At 38.4% G+C, this 22,857-nt stretch overlaps 2 protein-coding genes and 1 pseudogene across 5 annotated transcripts; 1 reads left to right on the top strand and 2 right to left on the bottom strand.

The window, feature by feature from the left end:
* The first annotated feature begins 3,322 nt into the window (after window positions 1–3,322).
* Window positions 3,323–4,696, top strand: LOC121510642 (MAD2L1-binding protein-like). The gene is made up of 2 exons (XM_041788779.1): window positions 3,323–3,560; window positions 4,455–4,696. The coding sequence occupies exons 1-2, from the start codon at window positions 3,555–3,557 to the stop codon at window positions 4,683–4,685; spliced, it is 237 nt and encodes a 78-aa protein (XP_041644713.1). The 5' UTR covers window positions 3,323–3,554; the 3' UTR covers window positions 4,686–4,696.
* Window positions 4,697–5,592: 896 nt separating this feature from the next.
* Window positions 5,593–17,478, bottom strand: LOC121510638 (epoxide hydrolase 1-like). Of its 4 annotated transcripts, none has more exons than XM_041788774.1 (10): window positions 17,347–17,478; window positions 13,939–14,002; window positions 13,485–13,692; window positions 9,034–9,214; window positions 8,756–8,965; window positions 8,394–8,523; window positions 7,884–8,095; window positions 7,087–7,195; window positions 6,864–6,989; window positions 5,593–5,805 (listed from the first exon to the last, which is right to left on the bottom strand). In XM_041788774.1, exons 2-10 carry the CDS (start codon window positions 13,959–13,961, stop codon window positions 5,604–5,606), a joined length of 1,401 nt encoding a protein of 466 aa, XP_041644708.1. In that variant the 5' UTR covers window positions 13,962–14,002; window positions 17,347–17,478; the 3' UTR covers window positions 5,593–5,603. The 4 variants fall into 4 exon arrangements, with proteins under 4 accessions (XP_041644708.1, XP_041644709.1, XP_041644707.1 ...); XM_041788775.1 differs by having other exon boundaries at window positions 13,939–13,997; window positions 17,347–17,451; XM_041788773.1 differs by lacking the exon at window positions 17,347–17,478 and adding an exon at window positions 14,098–14,173.
* LOC121510641 lies at window positions 17,423–22,266 on the bottom strand (annotated as a pseudogene).
* Between the last annotated feature and the right edge of the window lie 591 nt (window positions 22,267–22,857).

Genomic DNA, 22,857 nt, shown 5'->3' with positions numbered 1-22,857 from the left:
TGGGCCTTGAGGCTTAAATTTACAAGGGGCCCCTCTTGCCAGCATTCATCACCATTACAGGTAACACTGATGGAAAAAAAGCTAAATGTGATAATTTTTTATTTACAAAGTTCGCATTAGTGTTATATTTCTCTTATATAAAGAATACATATTATATGACATTTTATAGAAATATTAATTGAAAATATAAACATACATTTGTTAAACACAAAGAGGAATTACCACAATGCTAATAGAAGTTACCATTATTTATTTATATCTATTATATTTGTGTCAAACATCAACTTCATCAACTTCGTTTTCCAGCGGTCCCTGGGGGATTCTCTAAGATGGGATATATAACCTCTCTACCAAGTCCTGGGTCTACCCTGGGACCTCCTCCCAGCTGGATGCACCCAGATGACCTCCACAGGGAGGACACCATTGTTTTATTGAGATTTTGACTAATTAATCTCCTTATCACAGAATTAAAATTCTGCATTTCCTAAGTGAAATATTTTCCTCTGGAAAATAACCAAAATTTTCACATCATGTTGTTATGTGAAAATGTGTAATGCAATGTCTAGCATCCAGAATATGTGCTTGTGACTTCCTAAAATATATAAACCCCAATAAAAACACTTACACACCGTTTAACATATGTGTAGGAGCCTTGGATGTAAGTCTTTTTTCATTGTTTACTGTATTGTTATTTGGTGGTGGGTGTGTTCACCAGAATTTTCATGTTGACGATGGTGATTAAGGGATTGCACTTACCTGTTGAGGGTTTTTAGTTTTGGCTCAGACAGACAGAAGGGGATCCTGGGAGCGGAAACTTTCTGTTGACCGCTACACTATTGCACAATAATGATCACGTATTGGTTTAGCCATTATATAACTGGCACTAGTTGTGATCTTGCGTGCTTGTGAACGAATAAATGTTTGAAGCTTCACCTGGACAAGTGGATTATTTAGGCAGCAGCGCGTCACAGTATCCTTCTCCCTCGTTTAACCCCTCGGGGCGCTTTTTTCTTGACGGTAACGCCGCAATAATATGTATTATTAATACACGTAGTCAGCGTTGCTCTTTACTAGGGCCCATCATATAGTATACATTTTTGCCGACGATCTGTATTTACCGAACCCCACCTGAATGCATCAAAACTCGAAAGGTTCGTGATTGGCTGAGAGATCTGCTTCTCCGAATGCACTAACGGTCGTGACGTCATTTTGTTGAGGGAGGACCATCGCAGTGTTGTGTTGTTTTAGATCGGTGGTCTCAGAGACTGGAACGTGATGCAGAACTTTGTTCTTGTGGTCCTCTCGGCGGTTTTCACAGTCGGCTCGTGCGGTTTGATTGGGGATGCAGTTGAAGTATCCTCCGATGACGATGGGGTTCGAAATACCCTGAGCGTTTGTTCCTGACCAAACCACAGGAGGTGGTGAAGGTTCAGAGACAGGCAAGTAGGCTACCATTTAATATGGATAAGTGGAGGTAAGCTTTTATGAGTAGAATAAACTGTTTTATGTTTTATGCTTATACTCTAGACCCAGTTGCCCCTACCCTGCTGAACATGCACTATCACTTCAGAATATGCAAGACTCAGAGGGTTTTTTTTTTAGCCATGTACTGCCCTCTTTGCTGCACTGTGTGAAGTGATGAATAAATGAGAGAGTTGTAGCTATTATGCTTCATGTCTACCATGTGCACTCTTGTGCTTGCACATGGTACAGATTGCCTTGTGTGAGTGCCGCTTACATGAACATTTTCAGCAAAATATAATGTTGTCCTTATCAGTATCATATTCAAGGCCGCCCATGGGGGGGCCTCCCTGGGCCAGTAAAAGAGAGGTCTGTGAAGGTCAGCAAATTCATGGTCCATTGTAAATTTAAGCTGTGATTATATTTGTTAACCTGAATAATAATCACTCTTATTAAGACAACAAAAATATTTTTAGTTATGTTGTAGCACAATAAAGCTTTTTCAAAATGTAAACCCTTTCTCATTAAACACATTACCTTTTATCAGTGATGTTAACACTGTGGATGAGCACATGATTAGGAAAATAAGGTCATACTTCATAGCTAGGCAATAATTTGCACAATTGTTAGGATACCAGATATTTAAGTATAAGAAACTGAGACAACTTCTTTGGAAAAGAATAGAATAGTTGTGAAAAGAGTAAAAAACATTATGCAATTGGCATGAAGGGGTTAAAATTGGCAAAAACTGTTAAAATGAGTTGTAGAAATGGGCAAAACCTGGGGTTAGACTGCTAAGAGAAGTGGCAGAAAGTTGCAAAAAAACAATGCAAAATGGTTGAAATGTGGCAAAAATGGGCAAACATTGGTGCAAAGTGACAAAAAGTGTCCAAAGCATGGTAAAAAAAATTGGTGAAAAGCAGCAGAAATGGGCAAATAAATTCAAAATGGGCACAAAATGACAAAAGACAGCCAAATTAGTCTAAAGTTGCAAAAAGATGTTATAGAAAGGGGCAAAAAGTGGTAAAAAAAAAAAATACATTTTTATTTAGTGCACTAACAGGATAAAACTGGATATAAAGTTCCATCAAAAGTGCTGCAAAATGGAGAAAAAGGGGCAAAAATAGGTGAAAGTTAAAGTGGGAAAAATGGCATAAAGCCTGCTAAAACAGGCAAAAGGCTGCAAAAAGCAGTAAAATGGGTTAAAAGTGGCAAAAGATGCAGCAATAATGGAAGGTAAAAGTGGTTTAAAGTACTACAAATAGATAATTTCAACATCAGAACCCAAAGTTGACACACTATTTAGCTCTTACACGAGGTAACTGTTAGCCAAGATGCAATCAACATGCTTCAGATCCAAACACATGCACTGACATCATCAATAAATCACAACTGTAGAGGGCCCAGCTGACTCTGTGGGCCGGTCTGATCATAATGACAAGCTGCATTTAACTGTAGCTCATTGGTTGTTCTTATTATGTCAAGAACATCACTCAAAATTAAACACCTATCTATATCTATTAATGCCTGAAATAGTAAATGTTTACATTAAACTACAGTTAAACTTACCTTTTTAGACTGAGCTCTTGTGTATGTTTTATTTTCACATTTATATAGATATAAATGTGAAAACAACACATTTTCAGGGCCCTTGTGATCCAGCTATGCTGAAGTAAGTAATGTAATCCTGTCACCACAGTCAGACAGCTACATATTTTCAGTGCAGAGCAGCAAATGAGAACAATGGCCTCATTAGAAAACTGGCCCTGGTGGATTTCATTAACATTTACACAGCTAAAACTAAATGTGCAAGGTCCATTGCTCATTGTAATGACATTATTCTGGTCTTAATTTGGACAGATGACACCACAGAGGAGGTCAGAAAAGTCTGCAGGATTCAAACAAGACGGCATGTAAATAACACTCCAACACAGAGGAAAGTGATGCTGAGGTGGTGAGGAGAGCACAGGAGGAAGGCTCTGTAACTCAAGATGGCTGCTGCTGATTCGTCAGTGAGATCCTCAAGGGTATCCTGTATCAGTGACAGCAGCTACCCATGACGTACGACCAGCTGGTGTAAAAAACAAGCATCCATGCAGGTAGAGAAGAAAAGGTAGTAGTGCACATCAAACTAATGAACACTGTCTACGCCTGGTCAGCCCCCAGCTTTAAGTATGCAGTTTAACACATGGTTTTACCTTGCATCATGTTGATCAGATCTCACTTCCCCTCCCTAATTACCAATAATAAATGAAGCCCAATCACCAGAACTGGACAGTAGAAAAAAAATGTTAAAGTTTAAAATCAGTTAGAAAGATTTACTTGGGGTCACAGCGGAGGGCTTTCACAAGGAGGAGGCAAAATTATTTTTCACTTCTGTGGTTAAGCAGGGAGTGCATGAATTCTACTGCAGAAAGAAGTCTCTTGGCTGATCCACAGTGCTGTTTCGGGGTGAAGTAGGCACTTTGCAGATCATGTCACATCACAGCAGAGAACTCCTGATGGGGGGCAAGAAGGGATTTCTGCATAGACAAGTGGTAGCATAAAGACTTGTGCTGTTTACAACTTTGATAACTGCTCAAAGTATGAAAATAAAAACATTCTTTGGCTACCTTCGTGTCCAGAATCAAACAACACAGACAAAGGGAGCTTTAAATAGACTGACTGACTGACTGACTGACTGACTGAATCAGGCTGATCAGGTGTAAACAGGCTTAAAGAGGAATCTGTGATTTTTTTTTTTTTAATAAAATCACAGACTCCTTTAGCTGAAGGTCCTTATTTTATTTTCTGTATCCAAACAGGAATTCAGTTACCCTTGGTCCAAGACAGATCAAAAAATCTAAATGAAGCAAACGGTTTTAAAAGCAAAATAGTGAAATGTTCAAAATGTGCCAAAGAAGGGAGATTAATTTTGATTAACTATAGAAATTCTTAGATCAATTGCACTTTAAAGAAATGACAGTCCTAATATAGTGATCTCTATTTTTCAGGATAAAGACATAGTTAGTCAGAGGCCGGAGCAGTCTGCAGACATGGACTGGCGGAAGTGTCAACAGACCCTCCAGGAGCTGGAGGAGGTGCTGCAGCAGCTGGAGGTGCTCTTGTCTCTAAGCAGGGTTCCTCGGGTGCTGCTGCTCCTGGGCGGCTCGCCCGTCCTTCCCAAAGAGCTGTACGAGATCAACATGGAGAAGCTGGAGGTGGCCTGGGAAGGAATTGTGTGATTGGGGGACCTTTTTCTTTGCAGTATGACAGAGTTTAAGTACTCATTTTCTCCAGACCCTCTTCACTTTAAGGTTTCAGTGACAGAAATGTTTTCATCGATGTAAAAAGTCGAACACGACACCCTACAGTCTCACACACTGCCAGATTTCTGTAGAATTTGCTGGATTTGTTTCAGTCTCCATGTAGCTGACTGCGGGGTCTGAAAGTGTTTGTATCATACTTGTGATAGTTGTGTTTAATGCCTTATCTTTTTTTTTTTTTTTTAAACATACATTTAACCGGTCATACATTAAACATACATTAAACCTGTCTTCTTCAGGACCGGTTTGGTCGAAACATGTGTTCCTTTTTAATGATTTGGCCATTATAATAAAGGCTTTTTAGTATTTCCTTCCTCATTTGCACATTTTTTTTGTTTGGAGTGCCTGGTTTTCTCCTCCTTTTTGGACAGTTTTTCTCCCCCGTTTTCCAAGAGCACCCAATTTTGGTTTATTATGAAGCACCTTAGTCAGACTGAGCAGCCAGTCAGCCTCCCTCTTTTGCTGTCGATTTTAATTTTCTACTTGTAGTTAAAAGTTGTACATGTTTTGCATTAAACTCACAATTTAAAGACTGCACACACTGAGCGACAAAACTGTTGCAAAGTATCTTTAATCATTAAAAAACTCAAAGTTTAATAGACAATTTTGTGAACATTTTAAATGTCAGTATCATCTGTATTTGTTTACATTCATTTAAAGCTAAAAAAAAGCTTAAGAGTCCAGTTTTGGATGCAGCCAAGGGAATACTCTGTAGTGCAAAAGCAATCATTAGGACATAGATAGTGCATTTGTGTCCTATTGGAATGATCAGGTAAAAATCAATAATAAAGAACAGATACACCATGATTAAAATGGTCTCTTAGTGCATCATTAGCTTCAGTGCTGCTCCACTTTTTTCACAAACTGGATGACGTCGTCTGCGAGCAGCTGGGGCTCCTCAAAGGCAGCGAAGTGTCCGCCTCGAGGCATGAAAGTATACGAGTAGATCTTTTTGTACCTCATTTCTGCCCATGATTTGGGGGTATGCGTCAGTTCACCAGGGAACGCAGCAAGTCCAGTGGGCACATAGACAGCGGTCCTGCAAGAAAAGATAAAATTTTGTTTCTTTATATTAATAAACAAAGTTATGAAGTCTATACAGAGTTGATACAGACTTTATAAAATCAAATTGAAGACTTTTTAGGATCTACTAAAACCCACACAACAAAAAATTATTATTGTACCAGATTTAACGTGAGACTATACTGTTTTTGTAACCATCATCTTTGTCTGTCGTTCAAAGCTTTTTTTGCAAATCCCTGCAGGTCTCCTCATGATAAGAGATGCACGATATTGAATTTTTGCAGTTATCTCATATGCCGGTAGGTACAAATTGATTTTAGCCAATTTGCATAATAAAACTGATATTAAGACGTTGTTCAGATCTAAAGATTCAGCCCTAAAAACACTAAAGTTTAAGGAATGTGGATGAGCAAAGATAAAAACTACATATGAAATAGCAGCAAAAAAGTCATATGGTTAAAACAATTACAGATTAACACACAAGACTAATCTGACAAAATGATTTAAAAGATGGATGGTTTAAAAAAAACAATGAAAATAGACAGAGGTGAAAGGCAAAACAAAGAAAAAAATAAAATAAGTAACATTAAAATCAGTAAATATAATTACAAAATGATAAAAACTTAAAAAAACCAAATAATTAAAAACATAAAATTGGATACAAAAAAAATAGCTGAACATAACTAGAGATAAATAAAATCCTAAAAGAAAAAGTAAATCAAAAATTGAAATGTGAATGAAATAAGAAATAGAATAAATAAAACCATGATTGTGATAATACTAATAGTCATAAAATTATAAAGTACTATAGAAAAGCCAGACAGAATAAATGAGTTTTTAGCTCGTCTTTAAAAATCTCAATATCCTCAGGTGGCAAGCTGTTCCACCGTCACGGAGCAGCTGAATGAAGACTCACCAAACTCTTTCATTGTGCACTGTGAACCGGCCAAGAGAGAAGAACTAGAGGATCTGAGGGGCTGTCCCGGTTCATAGACTAAAACCATCTCTGAAAAGTAGTCAATTATAAATATCTACTTTCAGACTGTTTAAAACTCCACAGGAACCCTGACATACTTTGAATCCACTCTGTTATCAATGTTAGTCTTCAAGTTCTCTTTGTAGAAGCGCATGGACGGGACAATGGAGCCAGTGGTCCAGTAGATCATGAGGTTAGTCAAGAGCTCATCCAGGCTGAATTTCCTGAGAAAAAAAAAATCCTTTATCAGACTCAACAGCCAGCAGCAGTTAAACAAAACCTCACTGAATCTATCTCGATTTAATGTCTTTAGTCTCGTACTTTTCCAGCCCACCATCCTCCAGATCTCTGTTCTTCATGTCAGTCCAGGTGCAGAATTTCTCCAGGATGTACGCCGCCAAACCCACAGGAGAATCGTTCACTCCACAGCCTGTAAACACAATTCAAGCTACTTTAACAGCTAAAATACTACTGTGATTACAAAATACTTGGTTCAGATGCCTTAATTTCAAGTGTTTAGTGCAGTGTTAATTTCGTCGTCTAAAGCTATGACTAAAAACTATTCGTCAACAGCCTTTATTTCCATGACAAAAACTAGACTAAGACTAACAAAATAGATCTATGATGACTAAAACTGACGAAATGTAAGTTTAGTTTTTGTCAAGATGACTAAAACTAGGCTAAAATGTAATTTAGTTTTTGGTGGACATTTAAAATCCATGATATTTCTCTACTGGTGATACATCTGTCAAAAGACAATGCAGCTGTATCCCCACTGCCTCTCAACTGTAGAAAGCAGGGACCCCAGGTTTGGCAGGCTGCAGAGAACACACTACCAGGACTTGGTACCAGATTTAGGCAGGAAAATAAATGCTTGGACTAAAAGTAAAAACTAAAATGTGAGGACTTTTTATGGACTAAAACTAGACTAAAATTAAAAAGGATAGAAATGACAAAATGTGACTAAAACTAAGACATTCCATCTAAAGACTAAGACTAAATTAAAGATAGCTGCAAAAATTAACACTGTTTTAGTGCATCTACATGCAGAGTAAATATATATATATATTTTTTTTTACATTTTTTGAGTTAGTGTTTCTAGTTGTTACTTTTCCCACCTGCAGTGTCTGGTTTAGTCCCCTGGATGTGAAGGTAGCCTGATTCCCTCAACAATTCATATACGTTCTTCTCCATAAAAGGGAAAACCCGGCGAACATCCTCCTGACTAAAGCCAACCAGGAATGGTAGATAAGGTCCAATCAAGAGGGACACCAGCACTTTGAGCCCTCTAGTTGACAGAATCATGTTTAGATGGAGCCCTTTCACACACCTAGTAAAGATAAGAAACAGTGTGGATCATTACAGAATAATCTGTATTCAATTTGCTGTGTATTTTACAAGTTTTCTTCTTTTATTGGAAAAAAACTGCGCATGTGCTCAGTCTGTAGATATTTTCAGAGTAAGTAGTTATTTGTTATTTTCTCATTTTTCACACAGCAGGCACTGTTTCACAATTTGTGGTGTAAGAGTTAAAAGGTTCCTTTTAGAACACAAATATATGGGAGGTGGAGATTCCACCGCGGTGAAAAGTTGTGGCATGTTTCTTTTTGCTTGTGTTGTGGTCCTACTCGGGCTTCATCTGTGCCATGTTGGTGGTGATGAGCGAGCCCCAGTCTCCTCCCTGCAGGTAGAACTCAGAGAATCCTAAACGCTCCATCAGGGTCAGGAAAACTCTGGCAGCGGCGAGGCTGTTGAATCCTGACAAGAGACGGCAAATAAATCTTTAGATAGCTGTAACAATTTGATCTGCCCTGCCCTGTCCTGTGCTTAAGTATGCATTCCCTCCTCCCCAGTCCCCTGATGGCTTACATTTACACTGCTCCAAATGGTCTCTATCACTTTATCTAGACCCTGTGCCTTTGGTGAGCATGCAGTGAGTACCTGAAAAGCTCCCTGGACCTGAAAATGCATTTATGTAGAGCCACTTAACCTTGTTTATGAGGGGCTTCTGAGTATCCATAGCCAGGTATGGATGGACAAACAACCTCAAACACGACATCACCCTGCCTCTCTGTGAGCAGAGGCAGGATCTTGTAGAACTCATAAAACGAGCCAGGCCAACCGTGGACGAGCATCAGAGGCAGGACCCTCTGATTCGCACGGTGCTGTGGCCGCACGTGGATAAAGTGCACGTCCAGTCCTGCAAAAAGACAACACATTAGTGTGACAAAAAAAAGAAAAATAAATTATGGTAAGGGATGTAGGTACCTTCTATTTTGGTCTTGAAGTGTGGAAACTTGTTGAGCTCTGCCACCTGCTTCTTCCAGTCAAACTCATGTCTCCAGTATTTCACCACTTTCTTCAGATGAGTGGAATTGAAGCCGTAATGGAAGCGGCTGTCCTCCAAAGATTCTGTGTAGCGGGTTCGATCAATGCGATCATGGAGGTCCTGTCGATAAAGAACACAGTTCATTACATACAGGCATGTGGCTTACATATTACTTATACAGATACTAATTTCAATATATCATTGCTGGGGTCAGTCTTGATTTATCAGTCTTTTGGCTACAGTTTTCCTTGGAATCATGTTTATTATGAAATGGTTTTAAATTGTCCCTCTACAAAAGAACACCTCTCAGACAGAGTAAATGCAGTATATATGACAGTAAACCACATATTTGTTAACACATAGCTTCAAACCAATTGCTAGTTTAGCAGTGTCAATAATTCTACTTGCTGTTATTTGCATAAATCTGCTAATATTTACTACTTTATGTTTGTGGAGCCTGAGCGCCCTCTGCTGGGGTCCTGCAGATGATCAGTGCAGCTTATGTCTTGTTGCTAGTCTGCACTATGCCATCCTGCTTAATAAGCTGATTTATAAGCTATGGAAAATCCTTCAAAATAAGTTTTTCATGGTAAACGTAGCATGTGGTATATTTGTTAGACTAGAATTTGTATTACCCAAACTAAAACATCAATTCAGTTTAAACCCCAACTGATGAACCAGGCTGCTGTTTGGTTCTGACTCTGCTTTGTGTCCTTAAAACCCTGCCCATAAATGTGTCAGGAAAATAGATTTAAGGCCTCGCATCAGTTCCAACAGCCCAGTGTGTCTTTAGAAAACAGCAGTGATCTCTTTTGAGTCAAAATATTCTAAATTTTAATGGATATTAGTCTGGTTTTCTCCCATTTTCACCCGATCCAAGTTGAACAGAAAGCAGGCTTTTGACACTCAGTCATACCCTCTATAATTTTGCTTCTCAAGTGGCTGTATGGTAACATCAAATATGTTTAAAAATGATCCGTTTTTAACTACAACTAAAGACATGTCTTTCTTATATCATGTCTTTCCAGTTTTGAATCAATAATACCAGCTCCTCATGGGCGAAGACAACTCATGTTTCTTGTTATTTAACGGGAAAATAAAGTTTTTTCAGAACTTTTGAGTAATGTTGTACACAGAGGCAGACTTTACCATTAGGCAATTACCTGGGGCCAGACTACTAGAAGCCCCAGGGGGTAGTTTGAAATTTTAAGAGGTTAGCACACTTATTAAAAGGGTAAAACATGAAGTAACATGGTCATGTTATTGAGTGTTACAAAGAGGAAAATCTCAAGATTCCAACAAGCTTCAGTAGTAATGTCAAACACACTCACTTTAACAGAATCTACTGCTTTAGTGTGAGAAAAGTACAAGAAAATATCAAACTCAAAGCATGTGCCTGCCAGTTTAAATCCTGTAATAATAGTACAGATGATGGTATGGGTCTAACAAACAAAACTAGCAATTTCATTTAGTTAAAAAAAAAATACACACTTACTCAAAAAAAACAACAACAGACACAACAAAAACACTGTTTATCTCGAATGGGGCATACTGTGCATTTGGTTTTTGGTTTGTCATGTCTGACAGGGGTGGTGTATTTAACCCCTTAAAGCCTCAAAACACAAATAATGGCCAGAAAATAGTCATTTTTTCTAAACTGAAATGTTTATTTAACTTTCTACTGAAATTAAAAAAATCCCTATTTTCATAAAATTTAACATATGTATTTTTTGTATCTCATTTCATTCATTAGGTGTTTGTGGTAACTGATAATCCACTTGAGGGCATTTTTATCATTTATCAGGTTGTATTCAGAAATGTTTTTGAGTAGTTTATTGAACATATTGATTAGATAGAGGTATCATAAAAGTATGTATCAAATATGGCTTTAAGGGGTTAAGAAATTCCACCCTCTCTGTGCCTTGTGACTCTAAGGAACAGACCAGGCACATACGTATGATCCTTTAGCCTATTTTCATTTGTTTTTTTAAATAAACGTGCAAACTTAATATTCATATAACTCAGTGTCATTTGGTTACCAGACATCCCTCTAGAGGCTCCAAAATAGACAGTTTGAAATCTGCATGGACATTTTTCACACAAAACATTGCTTAACAGTCATTTTTGGTTTGTTGTGTGTCAATTTTTAAATTGGACATAATCAAGCATGTGGCCATGGCTCCAATAAGTTTCTAAACTAAAATGCCATAGCTATAACAAAATGACATTTTACAGAATTAAAAACAAAATATTAAAAGCATTAGAAGACTGAAAAATGCATTAAAATTAAATATAATTGACTATAATTTGAAAACAAATACAGAAAATTACATTTTCTTATAGTTTTTATCGTGTTTTGTTAAACTGTTTCTCTGTTGTTGTCATTTTTAAATACAGCCACATCTTTGCATCATTGCTGTGTAACAAATTAAAACTATAAATTACAAATAGCCCCTTTCTAGATAATTAGGAATTTAAAAGGGAAAAACAATAGATATGGAGGGGCACTCATGTCAGTGTTCGCCTTGGGCCCCAAATGTGCTAAATTTGCCACTGATCATTATCTAGGAGGTGGCTAAATGGTGCGTAAATGTGATGGGTAGTAATGTAATTTTGATTAAAAATGTCATATTTTCCCAATTCAGCTTATCTATGTTCAAGAGTGTACATTTAAAAATGATTCCTATTCAGATTTAATAAATATACAGTCAAGCCCAAAATTATCCATACCCCTGGCAAATTTTGACTTAAAGTTTCTTTTATCCAACCAGCAAGTTATTTCTTGATTGGAAATTGGAATTGGAATTGGAAAAAAAAATATTTCTCAGCTTTTATTTACATTTGAACAAAAAATGGGCATGTCCAAAATTATTCATACCCTTCTCAATAATCAATAGAAAAGCCTTTATTGGCTATTACAGGAATCAAACGCGTATAATTGCTGACCAGCTTTTTGCATGTCTCCACTGGTATTTTTGCCCATTCTTTTTTTGAAATGAGCTCCAACTCTTTCAGGTTGGAGGGTCTCCTTGCCACCATTCTGATCTTTGGCTCCCTCCACAGATTCTCAATTGGATTCAAGTCAGGACTCTGGCTGTGCCACTGCAAAACGTTAATGTTTTTGTCCGTTAACCATTTCTTCACCACTTTTGCTGTGTGTTTTAGGTCGTTGTCATGCTGAAATGTCCACTGGTGCTCAAGGCCAAGTTTCTCTGCAGACTGCCTGATGTTGTCTTTGAGAATCTTGATGTATTCCTCTTTTTTCACGGTGCCATTTACCGTGATTAGATTCCCTGGTCCATTGGCTGAAAAACACCCCCAAAGCATTAGGTTCCCACCACCACATCTGACAGTAGGGATGGTGTTCTTAGGGTTGAAGGCTTCTCCTTTTTTACGCAAAAGGAGGATAAATCATCGTGGCCAAACAATTCAATTTTTGTTTCATCCGACCATAAAACAGAAGACCAGAAGTCTTTTTCTTTGTCCAGATAAGCATTTGCAAAGGCCAAGTGGGCTTTTGTGTGCCTTATCTGGAGAAGTGCCGTTCTCCTTGGTCTGCGTCTATGGAACCCAGCAGTGTGCAGTGTCTGTTGGACTGTCTGCCTTGAGATGTTGCTATCAGCAGAGCCCAGATTCACCAGGACGGCCTTGGTGAATCTTTTTCACCTCTCTCACTATCCTCCTGGCCAGCACAGGTGTCACATTTGGCTTCAGACCACTTCCTCTGAGATTTTCCACAGTGCGAAACGTCTTGTATTTTTTTAATAATACCTTGCACTGTAGCCACTGGAACTTGAAAACATTTAGATATGGCCTTATAGCCCTTTCCTGACTTGTGAGCAGCCACAATGCACAGCCGCAGGTCCTCAGTGAGCTCCTTTGTCTTAGCCATGACTGTCCACAAACCAACTGCAGAGAGCTGCTGTTTTTCACCTGTTGAGTTGATTAAAACAGCTGTTCCTAACAAATCAGGGTAATTAGGATGCTTTAGAATAGCTTGGACTACTTGGAATGGTATAGAATTTGGATTTTCCCATAGACTGTGACAGTTTGCAAAGGGTATGAATAATTTTGGACTTGCCACTTTTTATTCAAATGTAAATAAAAGTTGAGAAATATTTTTTTCCACAATGATGCCTCTTGTACATCGTCTTATTATCCTTTGGGAGAAGCCTGTGTCATTTCCAGTCAAAAAAAAATTGCTGGTAGGATAAAAGTAACTTTTAGTCCAAATTTGCCAGGGGTATGAATAATTTTGGGCTTGACTGTATATGATTTAAACTCACACAGAAACACAACAATATGAAGAAGTAACGTTCAAGCTTCCTGCCATCAGCATGATGTCACAGTAAATGACAGCCGTTAAGAAGTAATATAAGGCTAAACGCACCTTGATTTCCTCATCGGAGGTTTCCACTGTAAAGGGGTAGATTTTATCATCCTCTGAAAGTGGTTTTTCTCCAGCTCCCCACCATCCTTCACCAAGAGGAATAGTTTTTACTTGTCCTCTTTTGTAGATCATGTAGGCCAGAATGCCTCCTGCTGCAATCGCTGTACCTATCAGCTTCTGGACCAGGTCCAAGCCCAGTAAAGTCTCCCTGCAGAAATACAGCAAAACTACAATGAAGTAACACTCATTAAAGAGTTTCAGAGCTCTGGTATCATTCACAGAAGCTGCTTGTTTTGGATAACTACAGTTCAAAAATAAAAGCAACCCAAACTTTAAACTTTTACATATTTTCTGGTATTGACTGTCTGCACTGGTTGTTTTTCTTTAATTTTTCTGCTTTATTTTTATTTAATAAAAAAAAAAACTACAGTTCAAAAGTGCCAAATGTACTTACATTAAAACCTGAAGTCCTTCCATGGTGAAGTTCCAACACTGAATGTCTCCACACCTGTCCTGCACTGGGACAGAGGTCAGCAATGTTCATTCACTTCAACGACCTTTAAGAATTGTGTACACAAGTCAAACAAGATTATCATGAACTGTTTCAACAAACCTTGTTTGCTTCCTTAAAAGGTGCCTTAAGATATCACTCGGACTTCTACAGATTGAGTGCACAGGAAGTGAGGAAACTGAGCTCAATCGCTGCGTTCAGGTACGTGTCGGAAAAACAAGTTTCCAATCAGGAAATTTCACATGAAGGTAGTTTGAGCTTACAAACCATGGAATAGACAATATTGACAGAATAAATGTAGTATGATGAAACATGGAAGAGTAATGATAACCATTGTTTCATTGTAAAAAAGTTTTTATCAAATGAAGCATAAAGTAATGATGGTTTACTAATTTGTGAATTAAAACCTATCATGTAATTGCTATATATTTCATGGCTAAGTAGGAAACGTTAAAAAGGCGATCAGTCAATAACGATCAGTTAATGGAGATTCTACTCTCTGCTGGGCCTTTAGGCTTAAATTTACAAGGGGCCCCTCTAACCAGCATTCGTCACCATTACAGATAAGAACACTGACAGGAAAAAAGCTAAATGGGACAATTTTTTATTTACAAAGTTCGCATAAATGTCATATTTTTCTTAATATAAACAATACATATTATATGACTTTCTATAGAAATATTAATTGAAAATATAAACATAAATTTGCTAAACATGAAGAAAACGCCAAGTTTTGAGAGTAGTCCCACATTCAGGCACCAAAAAGAGAGGAAAAGTTTCAAAGCAGCTCACAGAGAAATATCAGCAGGCACGGATTAAAGGTCTCCACCTGAAGCCTGAACAAACAGAGTCACGGTCTGTTTCCACAAAGCAGTCTAGCTTGTTTCAGTACACACTGCCATAATTTAGTACATTAATCCCTGACGCTCCCTGTGTTTCTTCAGCCAGTTTCTGTCCAGTCTGACTCATGACTGGAAATGTATCTCTTTTAAGAGATCCAGATCATTTGGCTCAGCTCAGTAGAGGTGGTTGTTTGGCTCCCAAATGTTTTTTTTACTATGCACCAGGTTGGCGTTATAAATGTGGATTAGATAAAGAAAACTAGGCATGCATGACATTGGATTTTGATACTGGACAAATTCATTTTAACCATGCTAATACTGATACAGATATTTAAATCTATTTCAGACCTAAAACATTATTTTTTTAAAAGATACTTTTAATTGAAAATATAAACATAAATTTGTTAAACACTAAGAGGAGTTATCACAATGCTAACAGAAGTGAGCATTATTTATTTATGTCTATTATATTTGTGTCAAACATCAACTTCATTAACTTCATTTTTCTGCACTTCTGGGGGATTCTGCCCCTCTAAAATGAGATATGTAACCCCTCTAGCAAGTCCTGGGTCTACCCTGGGATCGCCTCCCTCAGTACTGCTCCACTTTTTTCACAAACTGGGTGACATCATCTGCGAGCAGCTGGAGCTCCTCAAAGGCAGGGAAGTGTCCGCCTCGAGGCATGAAAGTATACGAGTAAATCTTTTTGTACCTAATTTGTGCCCATGATTTAGGGATGCCAATTGTTGCCTCTGTTGACACAATATTCCCGCTATTATCCCATTTTCTCTTCTTTCATACTCATTTTAACCACATTTCACTATTTTTATGCCCATTTTTGTCAGTTTAACCAATTTAAGCCCCCACTTTCTGCCCATTTTTCTGCTTCAATTACCCCATTTTCACCAGTTCAGACCAACACAGCCTGTAAATAGATTTTAAACTGCTTTAAGAGCTGAAATACTACAAAATGCTAGGTTCAGATGGGTTTAAGTTAAAGTGAGCAAAGGTTTACTTTAGATTAGTTTAGTTTAGTTTAGTCTAGCTTAGTTTAGCTTAGTTTATCTTAGATAAGCTTAGATTGGCTTATTTTATTTTAGCTTAGCTAGCTTAGCTCAGTAAAGTAAGGTAAAGTTTGGTTTAGTTTAGCTTAGTTTAGCTTCGTTAAGTTAAATTAAGTTTAGTTTAGTTTAGTTCAGCTTAGTTTAGTTTAGCTTAGCTTAGCTCAGCTAAATTAAGTTAAGTTTAGCTTTGCTTAGTTTAGTTAAGCTTAAATTAGCATGTTTAGTTTAGTTTAGCTTTGCTTAGTTTAGCTTTGCTTAGTTTAGTTTAGCTTAGTTTAGATAAGTTTAGTTTAGCTTTGCTTAGTTTAGATTAGTTTAGTTTAGCTTAGTTTAGATAAGTTTAGTTTAGCTTTGCTTAGTTTAGCTTTGCTTAGTTTAGATTAGTTTAGTTTAGCTTAGTTTAAATAAGTTTAGTTAAGCTTTGCTTAGTTTAGATAAGTTTAGTTAAGTTAAGCTCATCTAAGCATATCTTAGCTTAGCTTAGTTTAGTTTAGCTTAGCTTAGCTCAGCTAAGTAAAGTAAGTAAAGCTAAGTTTAGTTGAGTTTAGCTTAGCTTAGCTCATCTGAGTAAAGTAAAGTTTAGTTTAGCTTAGCTTAGCTTAGTTAAGTTAAGTTAAGTTTAGTTTAGCTTAGTTTAGCTTAAATTAGCATTTTTCGTTTAGTTTAGCTTTGCTTAGTTTGGTTAAGTTTAGTTTAGTTTAGCTCAGCTTAGCATACCTTTGCTTAGCTTAGTTTAGTTTAGCTTAGCATAGCTTAGCTATCTTAGCTTAGTTTAGTTATTTTAGCTTAGCTTAGTTTTACACCTGATAAGGTTCAGGAATGAGTCACATTTTCCTCGCACCTTAAAAAAACAGAGTATTATATACAGTTTTCTCTTTTTGTTGTTGTTGTTTAGCTTTCAGTACACAATGACCCACAAGGATGCATGATATTGGATTTTTGGCAATTTTTAAGAAATTAATTTTAGCTGATGTGCGCTGCAACCTGCCACCATGCCCATCCCTGCTGATGGTGGGTCCACGGGGGGGGGGGGGGGGCTCCATGTAACTTTTCCAGGCCCCATGGGGAGACCCAGGTACTACTGACAAATTATCGAAAATCTATGACGAACTTTCCTTTAATGAGAACCTCACTGAGCACTCTACTCTCTCTCATTAAAAGTCGATCCTCCCACTGCTACAAAACAAAAATGATCCATCAAAAAGAGGGGATTCACGCTGAACCAGCATGCTTTACTTGCCTGTGTAAATGATAGTTTTTAAAAGTCTGACTGGGGGTTGTGTTGGGTTGGCAGCCGCCGCTCCAAATGAATGGTAGAGGAAACTCTTGGTTAGCATTTAAGCCCTTTGACTTAGACACCATGGAAACAACAGATTGTGTGCACAACAGCTAGTCAAGTTTGGGTCTAATTGACGTGTACATATGCAGGTTGTTACTTTCCTCACCTGCAGTGTCTGGCTTAGTAGCCTGGAAGCAATAGTAGCCTTATTCCCTCACAAGTTCATGCACGTGGTTCTCGTAGTAAGGGAACAGCCGCCAAACATCCCCCCGACTAAAGCCAACCAGCATCGGTAGATAAGGTCCAATCAAAAGGGACAACAGCACTTTGGGCCCTCTATTTGAAAAGAACATGTTCAAGTGGAGTCATTTCACCCACCTGTGAAAAAAAGAAAAAGAGTAAACCAGAGTCTGAGTCATTACAGAGAAATCTGTATTCAATTTACAGTATAAATGCAAGTTTGTGTGTTCATCTTTGAAAAAAACACTGATTCCTGCATTTACTCAGTCTTTAGATATTTCCAGAGTCAGCAGTTCTTTGTTATTTGTGCACTTTCCACACAGCAGGCACTGTTTCACAATTTGTGGAGTAAGAGTCACAAGGTTCCTTTTGTGACACAAACATATGAGAGGTGGAGATTCCACCATGGTGAAAAGTTGTGGCATGTTTTGCTGTGCTTGTGTTGTGGTCTTACTCGGGCTTCATCTGTGCCATGTTGGTGGTGATTAGTGAGCCCCAGTCTCCTCCCTGCAGGTAGAATTCAGAGAATCCTAAACGCTCCATCAGGGTCAGGAAAACTCTGGCAGCAGCAGCTGTTGAATCCTGAAAAGAGACAAAAGAAATCTGTAAATAAACAGTGCAATGTGATCTACCCATGCAGTTGCCCTGTCCTGTGCTTAAGCATGCATGGCCCCTATCCAGTCCCCTTATGGCCTGCATTTAAACTACTCCATGCTCAATCAGTGTTCTCTGACTTTATCTAGACCCTGTGCCTTTGGTGAGCATGCAGTATCTGAAAAGCTCCCTGGACCTGAAAATACATTTATGTAGAACCACTTACCTTGTTTATGAGGGGCTTCTGAGTATCCATAGCCAGGTATGGATGAGAAATACAACCTCAAACACAACATCATCCTGCCTCCCTGTGAGCAGAGGCAGGATCTTGTAGAACTCATAAAACGAGCCAGGCCAGCCGTGGACGAACATCAGAGGCAGGACCCTCTGATTCCCACGGTGTGGTGGCCGCACGTGGACAAAGTGCACATCCAGTCCTGCAGAAAGACAACACATTAGTGTGACAAAAAAGAAAAATAAATTATGTTAAGGGATGTAGGTACCTTCTATTTTGGTCTTGAAGTGTGGAAACTTGTTGAGCTCTGCCACCTGCTTCTTCCAGTCAAACTCATGTCTCCAGTATTTCACCACTTTCTTCAGATGAGTGGAATTGAAGACACAATGGAAGCGGCTGTCCTCCAAAGATTCTGTGTAGCGGGTTCGATCAATGCGATCATGGAGGTCCTGTCGATAAAGAACACAATACATTCATACAGGCATGTGGCTTACATATCTCATACATATATTATTTCAATTTTATTATTGTCAGTGTCAGCTTGATTTATCCTATTCCTTTGGTGGCCATTTTCCTTGGACATCATGCTTATAATGGAAAGCTCAAATGGTTATAAACTTTCCTAATACAAAAGAATATTTTTAGGCTGTCTATGACAGTAGTTATTGGTTAGTTGTGCCTTAAATTAAAAGCAGCAGAAATAAGAAGTGATGGCAAACATCTGGAGGGACTCTGGGCAACATTTCAAATTAAAACAAAAAAGTTGATAACCCATAGCTTTTAACCACTTCCTAGTTTAGCAGTGATCATGATTAAACTTGTCATTATCTGCTGAAATCTGACTATTTTTACTATGTTGATGTGTAAATACTGCTTATAATTAGGGATGTTCCGATACCTTTTTTCTTTCCGATGCGATTACCGATACCAAGGTGTTGGGTATTGGCCAATACCGAGTACTGATCTGATTCCAGTGAAAACTTTCTGGACTGACTGTGCAGACTAGTAAATTATTTCATTTGACTCAGAACATGGCTCCACAGACAGAATCGTAATGTACAGCTTATTTGTGACCCTAAAGTTGTCTTCCTGCTGATTATTGAGTTTTCTGCTAAATATTAAAATACTAATAATACAGGGGGCTGCATCACAGGCTCTCTCTATCTCTCCTTTATGCTCTTCAGGCAGCATCACATGATTACGGAACAGCCTGCTATTGGCTGACAGACCCTCACAAAGGGTAAACAATATGGCGGTTAGCATTCAAGCTAGCTGTAAAATGTGATTGTAATTCAATTAAAGTGGATAAAAACATTAATCAAATTTAATCATTAAAGTCCCCAAAAGTCACACGAGTTCCAGGCTCGCTGAAAATGCCGCTGAAAGGGATTCAAAGGCATCTTTAGCATCAATGGGAAGGCCCAATGGCTAGCTTCAAGAGGAAAAACAAGTAAGAGGCTGCAGTTTATGGTTCAAAAGTTGTTTAACTTTGGACAAACTGTGTTGCTGCTTGTCATGTACGACAGCGCCGGTCTTGAAAGCATTTTAAGGATCACATTCAGAGAAAAAACATCATGCAGCCACCATTCTTTAATGCTGTAGTTGGACCTTTGGTTCCTCTTCGCTGCTCTAAAAACAGTAGCCCGGGCATGACATGCTTTCCAGCAGCGAAGAAGAATTGGTTTCCATTTCATAGCGCTAACATTAAGCATGGCTAAACAAAGCAAAATATAAAGCTAAACCAAACGGAATCGTATCAGTGCATAACTCGTGTACTTGCCGATACCAATACCTGCATTTAAGCCGTATCGGACGTATTTCTGATATTGGTCGTGGAACATCCCGACCTTTAATGTGTTTTTATGAGCAACTTTGCTTTGTGTAACATGAGCACCCTTTGCTGGGGCCACAGCAGTTTACTTGTTAAAATTACTACGTATCAATATGATGTATTTGTGAGAATTCCCCAGACTCAATATCAAACAGTTCCATGACTTTGTTTAACTGTTATTGAGACATTTAGGTTCACCAAATAGGAGCTTGCAAAAATCAGAGCATTGCTATCAATCTCCTTGGTGTTCCTTGTTGGCAATGGCAACACAATGGAGTATGCTTCTGTAATACAGTCCCAATCATTAGCTGACAGGTAGCTAAATGCTAACTGTAGGCCTGAGCTCTTTAGCCCAGTTCAGACCAAAGATTTGTGATGTGACGAGACTCTTTTAGTATGCCATTGGTGACATACACAGCTGTCTGAACCGAGCCACTGCAGCTTAAATCAGGCGTTCTTATGCTATTGACTGTGATTCAGTTAATCTTAGTTGCCCTCACACTAGGCAAGCCATATCATGCATGAGCATGGGTGTACATGATGGACTTTGAGTACAATAGATAGGACTACTCCTCTTGCTTATTACTTTAAACAGGAGTATCTAATCAACATGGCTCAAAAAGCCACAAAGTCAGTCAAGTTGCTCTCTGTGGTGTTCTCTATTTGCTGATTCAAGAGAAGCGTGTGCTTTTAGTAGACAAAATCCTGCATATTGCAATACAATGTGATGTTTATGTACGGGATGTGACCAAGATTAGGCCCAGTTGAGGTCGGAGCAACAAGATTGAAGGGGCAACAAGGCCTACGGTGAGTGTGCAAAATGGAACAGTTCATCCTGCACAAATATGGTAAATAATTTGGTATTTTGTTATGTAGGCATATTCTGAACTAGAGCTGTGGTTCCCAAAGCAGGAGTCTGGAGCACTAGAGGGTTGCAAGACACTGAGGGGAGGGTCATTGGATGCTTTCCAAAAAAGCTAAGAGAAATGTAAACTGCTTTAAAAAGATAAATTACATTAATTACTGTGAAAACACGCTTAAATTAGTTGAATTTAAAATAAAAGCATAGTTTTCAAGTGAGATTTGTGCTTTAATGTTAATTAATATGAACAAAAACTGCTTAAAAATAAATTTATACATGATGCTTTCTGCAACATTGCATGCTTAAACCACCTCCTGGGACAGTGGGGGTCCCTGGTCTCTGGTGCTGTTGGTCCAGCATTGCAAAACCCAGTTCACACCATTTTAAAGTCTGTAGATGGTCAAAGCTGTCTGAGCCACTGCAGGTCAAAGCTTTGTCTGCTTTAGGGTTGTCATAATTCAATTTGCACATATTGACTAAAAGTATGACAAAAATGCATAATAGTTTATATTGAGGCATTTAGGTAAGAAAACATGTGTAGGCCTATTTTCTTAAGGTTTCATCAGTGAGGCATTTGGAGCCAATGTTGATTTTTGACAGCAGTGTATGTCTCTTGTGGGGTCCTGGCTTTTTTTAGATACAAAATAATGGGGTCCATGGAAAAAGGGTCATAACTACTGATTTAAACTCAAAAACTCAGCTGTAGCACACCCCATCGTCAGCATTACATCAGGGGGAAATGGCATCCATTAAAGGGTGATATTAGGCTAAAAGCACCTTGATTTCTTCATCGAAGGTTTCCTCTGTAAAGGGGTAGATTTTATCATCCTCTGAAAGTGGTTTTTCTCTGGTTCCCCACCATCCTTCACCAAGAGGAATAGTTTTTACTCGTCCTCTTGTAACCTATCAGCGCCTGCCTCTGGACCAGGTCCAAGCCGAATAAAGTTTCCCTGCAGAAATACGGCAAAACTACGATGAAGAAGAGTGTCAGAGCTCTGGTATCATTCACAGAAGCTGCATGTTCATTATTTTGGGTAACTAGTGGTCAAAAATGCCAAATCTACTTACTTTAAAACCTGAAGTCTTTGCATGGTGAAGGTGCAAAGGGAATTTCTCTATACCCGTAGCCTACTGGAAAAGAGGTCAGCAATGTCCATTCCCTGCAACGCCCTTTAAGAATTGCGTAAAACCAATATTTTCATGAACTGTTTCAACAAACCTCGTTTGCTTCCTTAAAAGTGCCTTTAGATAATGTTTGGACTTCTAAAAATTGAATGTATAGGAAAGGGATTCACAGGTTAACAAATCGAACACACTCGGCTGTTAAAACGAGCTGGTGAAGCAAGAGCTGAAGTCAATAGCTGCGTTCAGGTACGTGTCGGAAAACAAGCAACCAACCAGGAAATATCACTTGGCGTTCGTCAGAGCTTAAAAACAAAGGAAAGTCAAGATTATACTGGATTGACATAATAAAAATGACATTACGGGAAGATGCAAGAGATAAGATTTTGTTCACTTATGAAACCGCCCAATTGTGCCACTATTATTTGCCAGTTTTCATCAAATTAGCATAATTTGTGTCCATTTTGCCTATTTTTACATATTTTTGCCACCTTACAGCAGTTGTCTTTTAACCCGTCTTCATCACCGTTTCCCCTCCAATTTATGACACATTTAACCCATTTGACCGTCTATTCTGCCCATTTCTTCCACTTTTAAGATATTTTTTGTCACTTTTAAACCCTTTCCACAACGTTTTGCCACTTCTAGACCAATGCTTGCCACTCTCTACCAACTGTTGCCTCTTTTGACCTATTGTCACTATTTACCCCTTTTCACAATTTTTAACGCCATTTTTTTGCCCATATTATGCCCAGCCCATTCCTGCCTGTTTTTCTGCAACAGTAAATCAATT

The sequence above is a fragment of the Cheilinus undulatus genome, linkage group 6 (assembly GCF_018320785.1).
Source record: "Cheilinus undulatus linkage group 6, ASM1832078v1, whole genome shotgun sequence".
NCBI classification, from domain to species: Eukaryota; Metazoa; Chordata; class Actinopteri; order Labriformes; family Labridae; genus Cheilinus; species Cheilinus undulatus.
The sequence above is the reverse complement of the archived record's forward strand: the minus strand, read 5'-3'. Positions and strand labels throughout refer to the sequence as shown.

Bases quoted from the DNA above. Each gene is read 5' to 3' on its own strand.
- LOC121510638 (XM_041788774.1), bottom strand. From the start codon at position 13,961: ATGGAAGGACTTCAGGTTTTAAT. The intron at 13,693-13,938 runs GTAAGTACATTT...GTATTTCTGCAG, and splicing joins GAAGGACTTCAGGTTTTAAT to GGAGACTTTACTGGGCTTGG. The intron at 8,966-9,033 runs GTACCTACATCC...GTCTTTTTGCAG, and splicing joins CTTCAAGACCAAAATAGAAG to GACTGGACGTGCACTTTATC.